At 48.5% G+C, this 8,771-nt stretch overlaps 1 protein-coding gene across 1 annotated transcript in view; it reads left to right on the top strand.

Annotated features, from left to right (window-relative positions):
- The first annotated feature begins 581 nt into the window (after positions 1 to 581).
- The window catches only part of arhgef33 (Rho guanine nucleotide exchange factor (GEF) 33), a 28,114-nt gene continuing 19,924 nt past the window's right edge, over positions 582 to 8,771 (top strand). Inside the window, exons 1-2 of the mRNA XM_038818947.1 lie at positions 582 to 918; positions 1,722 to 1,851. Of these exons, the coding sequence (XP_038674875.1) occupies positions 1,742 to 1,851 (110 nt within the window). The 5' untranslated portion in view covers positions 582 to 918; positions 1,722 to 1,741. The remainder of the gene's footprint in view (positions 919 to 1,721; positions 1,852 to 8,771) is intronic.

Below are 8,771 nucleotides of genomic sequence, written 5' to 3'. Positions count from 1 at the left end.
GCTCCGGCCGACCGCGGTGCGCAGGCGCGCTCCGGCCGACCTCGGTGCGCAGGCGCGCTCCGGCCCGACCGCGGTGCGCAGGCGCGCTCCGGCCGACCGCGGTGCGCAGGCGCGCTCCGGCCGACCGCGGCGCGCAGGCACACTCCGGCCGACCGCGGTGCGCAGGCGCGCTCCGGCCGACCTCGGTGCGCAGGCGCGCTCCGGCCGACCGCGGTGCGCAGGCGCGCTCCGGCCGACCGCGGTGCGCGCTCCGTTCTCTTCACGCTGCTGCCCCCATCCAATGGATGCCCGGGGCCAGCGCACCGTCGGCCCCCCCCTCTGCACGCCACTGTTCTGATCATAGCCGGAGTTTACTTGGAATGCATCACTTCCTGTTCCTATGATGCTAACTCTGGTGTCTAAGAGGATCTAAATTTGTCTGTTTCCTGTTTCTCATCTACTGTCCCCGCAGCAACATCATCCAATAACACAGCATTCATTTTCACATGTATTCTGGTGATAGCCAGTTCCACCTCACCACCACCTCTCTCATCTCCTACACTCTTGCTAATTTATCTGACTGCTTGCCAATATCCAGTCCTGTCTAAGCACACATTTGCTTCAATTAAATGTGGGAAGACTGAAGTAATTTTTGTCACAACTCCAAGCTCAGCTCCCCTATTGATTTCATTCCTCTCACTGCCTGTGACTAAACCAGACTATTTAATCCTCGTGTCACATTTGACCCCAAGATGAGTTTTCAATCACAAATCCACACCATCACTCATCCAGACTATTTCCATTCCATAACATTGAACAACTTCATCCCCAACTTTTCCCACCTGCTGCTGAAGCCCTCCTTCATGCCTTTATTATCTCTTGACTTCACTCCAATGCACTCCTGGCTGGTCTCCCACATTCTACTGCAGTAAGCTTGAGGTAATTCAAAGCCTGTGTCCTTGCTCACAACTTCCCTGCTTGCTGACCTATGTAGCCCCCTCCCCACCCCAGTCAAGCAACATCTTGATTTTAAAATTCTCACCCATGTTTTCAAATCCCTCCAAGGCCTCGTCCCTCCCTATCTTTATAATTTCCACCACCTCACAACCCTCCGAGATATCTGGCAGGTGGTAGAGGGTCCGGGGGGGGGGGGGGGGGGGGGGGTCCGTGTGTGTAGGGAAGACCTATGGAATTATGAAGGTGGCAATCGGTGTAGATCAATGGGGGGGAGGAAGGTCCAGAGACCTCTATGGCTTTAAGGGGAGGGCATCCCCAGTCAGCAGGGGACCTCTGATGGAGGCACCCCCCCCCCCCCCCACCTGATTTTGAATAGTCTTCAGTTTCCCCCTCCCACTGATCTATCACCCCCCGCCAGCCTGAAACGTCAGGCTGGGTGGGAAGAGGCCCTTCAGTGGCTACTTCAATGCCTTAACGAGGACAAGGGCGGCCTTCCCAGCTGAGGCCCTGCCCACACCAATGTAAAATCGCAACAAGGTCTGGCGGGCTGGATCCCGGAAGGAATCCCATTCATGCACTTTCACGTACTCCCCATTTTTCAAAACCCCTAGTTGGGGTGGGGGAGAGCAAAGGTCTGGGTTATAATTTTTTTTTTACACTATGGTCAAAATTATGAATATTTTGCGAAAATTATTTGAATGCAATGTACAAACTGTGAAATAACCACAAACAAGTTAACCAGTCACATTTTGCAACCAATCATTCTCTGTCTTTACACATTCTAGTCAAAAGGCACCAAGCTGCTATGGAACTGCTGAAGTCAGAAAGAATGTACACATTCTATCTCTCATTAATTCTGAAGACCAATATCAGTGCAAGTAGAAAGAATATGTTACTGGAGAGCGAAGACTTGAGGTACAGTTTGCAATGTCTTTAAAAATGATAACTTAAGATGTGTTTTGTACTTTTGGTGGATTTAGTGAATAGTTTTCATTTTTATTTTCATCTTCAATAAACACTCGTTGTGTGGACTATAATCGGTGTGAAAAAGTTACAAAAATGGAGAAGCAAGAAAATCGGTCATATATGAGAGAAATTTATACAATCTATAAATATCTCACTCGTTTTCAGTCAGTTCTAAATTAAACGTGGGATTATATATTGTCATCTCAAGTCTGGGACCTGCAAAGCTCGTAGGTACTGATCATTCTTTCACTGAAACAGTCTGCTATTTTCGCAAAGGCAGCTTTCACATATTAGTTTGTTCTCTGTGTTCTCGTCATGAGTCTAGCAGCTCACTGATAAATTATGTAAACATCTTTGGGACCCTGCCTCATTCCTTCCTCTTCACACATAATGAATAATTCTCATTATACCCATACTGCAGTTGCTGTCTTACATTATATTTTGTCAATTTACTTCTTTCTCATTGGTTAAGTGTTTAAATGGCTCATTTTATTTGATTTCCAATTACTTATTTTTTCCTTCCATTATCTCACTAATCATATTGGATAAAATAGTTTTCCCTCCCTAAACAAAATCCTAATCCAAAGACATTTCTCAATGTACAGCTACCATGAGTTTCTCACGAAACCAAACATACTCCTACAAATTAAATTCATAATAGTAAGCGCATGAATAAACAGAAAAATCACCGCCTCCATCTTTCAATGTTCGAACAATTTCCTCCCCTTACCATTCACGACTCAATGAAAACTGTTTGCTTCATAAAGCTTCTCACATGGCTTGGCTGTTGAATCTATTTTTAATTTAATGACTTAAAAAGTCGGAGAGCGAGTGGTTCCATTTGAAACATCTCTCTTACTTACATTCCATTAAAGCTTGCTGTTCTCTGAAGATGGAAGATCTTAGACTGACCCTCCGGTTTCACAAGCCCACCTACCATCTTCAATTAGATGGCAAATATGCCCTCTGGCTATTAATTGGCCGTTCTGTGAAAATCACAGATCAATAACAGTATCCCTGGGGGTGAGGTTGATATCCAGGATACAGCCCCCTCTGTTTCTCATCCTCACTGGGAAAATTCAGTCTAGTGACAAAGCAGAATGAATTTGGCATGTTGCAGTCAACTGGCATCCTTGACATTGGACTTCAGCCATTCGGCGATTAATAACTCACTCGTACCAAGTCCAAAACATAGAGGGAAATATTGGACATGAAATGCCCATTAGTTCTGATAAGGTCTCTTTTAACCTTGCTTGGAATCTGAGAACCACCTGGAGGTTTCCTGAAGATTACTACAGTATGGAAAGATGACAACATATTGTACTCTGAGTAAGCTGATTACAATCTCATTCTGGATGTGTTAGTGTTGATTATTTACAATCAAATCTCTTTCAATGAGTTCAACTCTAAGAAGTTCGATAGCCCTTCAGAAGTAGCAGGTGCTTCGATTATGTAACTGTCATAGACTCATAGAATCCTTACAGTGTAGAAAGAGGCCATTCGGCCCATCGGCTCTGCACTGACCCTCCGAAAGAGCACTCCACCCAAGTCCACCCCCACCTTCATCCCCCCTCCACCCCCAAATTCACCCTGCCCTATCCCCATAATCCGCACATCCCTGGACACTAAGGGCAATTTATCATGGCCAATCCATCTAACCTGCACATCCTTGGACTGTGGGAGGAAATCGGAGCACCTGGAGGAAACCCACGCAGACACAGGGAGAACGTGCAAACTCCACACAGGCACTCACCAAACACTGGTCCCTGGCGCGTGAGGCAGTTTTGTGCTAACCACTGTGCCACCGTGCCGTCCATTATAGATTGTGGGGAAATAAATTTGACATTTAGAATTTTGCTAAAGTTAAGGAAGGCAATAGCATAGAATGTATGGAAGCAAGTAGTCCCCGTTATTGTTTGAAAAGCAAAGCTGCAGCACAGAATCCTTGTAAATTCTTTGGCAAAAAGATTTCTCACAATGAAAAATCTTAAAATACATAATGAACTAGATAAATGGCTTTGTGTTCATTAGCCCCTCAGTCACTATCTCACTGTTTATTTATCAGAATGTTCATTTATAAATTTCCTTGCTGCTCAAGGCCCCACAATGAATGGATAATGATAAATAAGTGAGCTGTAAGCTAGTCCATTTTGAGTGCTTTCAATAGCTTTATGCAAGAAGATAATCACATTTCAACAGTGAATTATCCATGAACTTGTGTCTCCCCCCCTCCCCCATTCATCACCTGCAGCTGTGATGATTTTTTAAAATTCGGGTAGGGGACGTCCATCCCATAGGGCAATTAAGAGTCAACCACATTGCTGTGGATCTGTAGTTACAAGTAGGCCAGAACAGGTAAGAACAGCAGATTTCCATCCCTCAAGGGCATGACTGAACCAGATGGGTTTTTACGGCAATTGACAATGATTTCATGGTCATTTAATTCCAGATTTCTATTGAATTCACCTTTCACCACCTGCCACGCTAGAATTTGAATCCGAGTCTCCAGAGCATTATTCTGGGTGACTAGTCCAGCGACAATACCAATCTGCCATTACCTCCCCAATATTTCAATAAGCCCATCTGCCCTGGGCGTGATTCTCCCAAAAATGTCTAAGTTAATTTATGGCGTGTTTTTCAGGGAGTCTCCCACCGGCTCTGCCGACGAGTTCTCCACCGCTATCCAATGACACTTAGTCACTTTTTTAGGCCTTGGGGAGTTTCTCACCAGTTTAGGCCACACTTAGAATTTATTTTTAGCATTGGGCAGCTGAACTCCGAGACCGGGCCACCATTTTGCCCCAATCTCTAAGTGAGCTTGTGGGTCCCCCACACCCTCACCCATGGGCAATGTCACCCTCCACACCTTGGTCACTACCCCCCTCAAGTGAGGATGCCCTGGGGGTCCCCCCTCTTCTGGCCACTCCCCTTTCCTGGCCTCCCCTTCCAGGACCTCCACCTGTCACCACCCCAACCTTCCAGAGGTCCCTACTTACTTGCCTTGCACACACTCACCCTTCAACACCCCCCCACTCCCTCACCACCTTCTTTTCATGGGGAATGTCCCCTCGGGTCTGGACCCTTGGAGTGTCACCCTGGCATCTGAGTACCCGTGCACTGCCACCCTGGCACCCGGTCAGTGCTCCCGCCAGCTTGGCATTGCCACCCAGGCACCTTGGCAGTGCCAGGGTTGCAGTGCCAATGTGTGAGCTGAGCAGGGCCAAGGTGCCCACATTCCAGGACCAGGGAGCCACCCTGCACTGACCCTGACCACCCAGAGGCCTCCAATGGCCCAGGAGACCCCCTGGGTGCCATTCCACCTGGCCCAGTGCTGAACGGTGCCCAGCTGCGGCCTCGCTCAGAAGGCCGGTAGATCCTGCGAGCCTGGTGGATCCTGGCTAAGTTAGCCGAAGTCGGTTTAAAACAGTTTTGGTGCGCGCTGTTTAGTCCTGCCCCAACTCGGACGCCTGGCAGGACGCTGTTTAGTCCTGCCCCAACTCGGACGCCTGGCAGGACGCTGTTTAGTCCTGCCCCAACTCGGACGCCTGGCAGGACGCTGTTTAGTCCTGCCCCAACTCGGACGCCTGGCAGGGCTTGGATGAATCCCACGACATGTAAAGACCACTGGGAAGCCTGCGAGAGGGCTCTCCTGGGATTCAACGGCCACGCTCGAGCAAGAGCGCAACGCGGCCGGTGAAATGAATCTTCATTTTCATACTTTGAACACCCAAGTTTGCAATCAACTTATCACTTCCTCATTTATATTTTTCTTAAGCTATTGACCCATCAGCTTATTTCTCATCAAAACAATACAGGAGCTGGGCGGCACGGTGGGGCAGCGGTTAGCACTGCTGCCTCATGGCACCAAGGGGACGGGTTCAATCCCAGCCCTGCGCTACTGTCCGTCTGGAGTTTGAACATTCTCCCCGTGTCTGCGTGGGTTTCACCCCCACAACCCAAAGATGTGCAAGGTAGGTGGATTGGCCACACTAAATTGTCCCTTAATTTAAAAAAAAATACAGGAGCTATTTAATGCCGAACAAACTTAAGAATTTCTAATGCCACTAACATACACATCCTGAAATTTCACTGAAAATATTGGGAAAAGCAAAAATAAAGGTAAGGCTGCATAAAATTACCGTTTGAACAAGTTTGAGATATCTGAATTTTGCTAAATAATTACAACGGCCAGACCTTTGCATGGAATTCCAGCCTCATTTGGGAGACGGTCCTGCCTCCAAGAGGATGTTAAACAAGGGGCACCGAGAAGACAGAGCTAGAAGATCAACTCAAGATGGCCACCAAGCCAAGTCAGGTTACTCAACAAAGAGAGACCAGTAGACGCCGTTAGAAAACTGAAACAAAAACCCACCCCCACCCCTACTCCCCAATCCAAACATTACATCGCAGTCAAGCGTAACCACACCCAAAGGAAAATGGAACAGTGGCAAACAATAACCTACAAATAGCAGAACTCAACTCAACACAAATTCTAAGCTCATTTTAAAAACTACTATGAGCTACAGAAGACCCTTTAATATCACACCTGTTAACTAACACACTTTGTTACCATGGCGACTCCCAACTGGGGAATAAAACTTATTTAACTTAGAGTGTCACGAGGGCGACTGAAAGTCACGCCAAATAGTAAGAACAAAGAGAAAGAGAATGGATTATTGTAGGGAGCGAACAGTAGAAATCCCGCATAATCAAGATTACACCCAACAACAGACATGAAAAGTACCCATACAATGAGCCATAGATCAGGTTAAACGGAGCCCAAATTGTGCTTCTGGACACCGGAATCGGCATCTCCCGACGAGTCAAAAAAAAATCTTTTTCACGGAATGTTACACGAAGGCGAGCTGGATAAATTATCCCAAAGCTGACTCCATTCTTATATAAGGAAGATTTCACTTCATTAAAGGCGGCCCTTTTCTTGGCTAGGTCCGCATTCTTGCCCTGATATAATCTGATAGTAGCTTTCCCACCTAAAATCCCGGTGCCCTCTTGACCATTGAAGCACCAACTCCTTCTCCTTAAAGCTGTAAAACCTTGCAATTACTGCACAAAGAGAATCTCCAGATGAGGCTTGGGCCAAAGCGAACGGTTGGTCCAGTCTCATTTTGGGGGGCTGGAAGTACGTTCTCACCCATCATTTTGTGGAACAGATCTGAGAAATATTGAGTAGGGGTGTGGCCTCCTATCCCCTCCAGTAACCACACAACATGAACACTTTGCCTTCTGCATCTGTTCTCGAGGTCGTTCAGCTTGGATGTTAATGCCCTGTTATCCTTGACCAAAATGGACCCCAAGGAGGTGATCGTATTGCAATGGTCAGGCAATGCAGTCTCCGTGTCCGTGACTGTGGCTCCTTGTGCTTCGATGGTCTGGCTGGTGATCTTAAGAACTGAATGAATGAGGGCCAAGCCCTCCTTGATTGATCTTTTAAAATCCAAAGTCAAGCACTGTCGATATTTCCAAAACTTTGCTGAGTGCTTTGGCTGAGTGGAGTGGCTGGAGAAGAAGCTGCCATTGCCACCTTGCCTCCAGCTGATCCGTGGGAAGCTTCAGAGTCTGCTGTTGAAATTCGGGCTGATTCTTTTCCAACTTTGTCTCTCCTGGGCATCAAAGAGACGAGAGAACTCTAGCCAGTTAATTTCCAGGTCTTCTCCGATAAATTAAACACTTGTAGCATCTGGAAAAAGGGTAGAAAGGTCAGGTTTCCAGCGGTAGCCACTTCATAGGCACGTTCCCTCACATCGCAGCATCGGAAGTGATTGCCTTCCCCCAATTGGGACAATTGAAGCCCTTAACTGACTAACTGATGGCCACTTAAGGGCCTCATCAGACTCCATTGGTATTTTACCAGTGACGGGAGGTGTCAATGTCACAGGGCAAGCCTGCTAGGTGAAACCTGTGGGCTCCTCCTGTTCGGACACACCATTCCAAATGGAGGATGTCCCCCACAGTACACCCCATCCCTGCCTGTTCCCCCATCCTGTGCTGAACCTGGCTTCCCCATCACCTTTCAAGCCTTTCAGCTTGGCCATGGTTGAACCCCAATTTTACCTATGTCTCTAGCACCAAGACCACTCTTTTTTGGGGAACTGCCTGTAGTTCCAAAAGGGGCCACTGCTCCTTTTGGTGCTGCTGGGTTGAGAAGGCTGCCAGCTTTCTGATTGGCCGGCAGCTCTTGGCCAGCTTTCCGGTTTTATAGGAAACACCACGCACGCAGCAGCCAACATCCAAACACCCAGGGGATAGGACACATCTCCGGGGACATGTCCACGGCTGGAGGGTGGGTGAGGGCTATGTGGAGGGGGAGATGGGCCAAGGGTTTGGAGCTCAGGCTGCTTTGCGGAAGAAAGTGGCAGAGGCATCATACTTGTTGTACTCGAGGGTTTTTAATGTGTACTACAATTCTCCATTTCCCGATGGTGCCGCCCCACTCTCCCCCCCCCCCCCCCCCTTAACCCCCCTACTCCCTACCTACCCCTACGCACTTGGCGGCAGCACATGCACAGCCGTGCCGCTCTGTCCCGTGTGCTGGCTCAAGACGCGGCCTCATCAGAGGGATGGAACACAAGGGAGCTGGAGGCCACCATTCCCCACTCCATGAGATGGGACCGGGTGCCTCCTCCCGGTCAGTGCCCATAGGGCCCTGGAGTTCTTGGGACGGAGGGGCATCTGGTTTGCCCTGCATCATCAGGCTTGGCCAGCTCTGGCGGCTCTCCATGGTCTGCACCATCATGTCGTCACCCTCGGTGATGTTCTTCAGTGACTGGGACATGCTCCCTCGATTCACTGGCCTCCCCAGGGAGGCTGCAGTCAGCCGCCGATCATCGCTGTCCACAAGAAAAGGGCTC

Source organism: Scyliorhinus canicula, chromosome 1 (assembly GCF_902713615.1).
Source record: "Scyliorhinus canicula chromosome 1, sScyCan1.1, whole genome shotgun sequence".
In the NCBI taxonomy this organism is placed as follows: domain Eukaryota; kingdom Metazoa; phylum Chordata; class Chondrichthyes; order Carcharhiniformes; family Scyliorhinidae; genus Scyliorhinus; species Scyliorhinus canicula.
The sequence above is the reverse complement of the archived record's forward strand: the minus strand, read 5'-3'. Positions and strand labels throughout refer to the sequence as shown.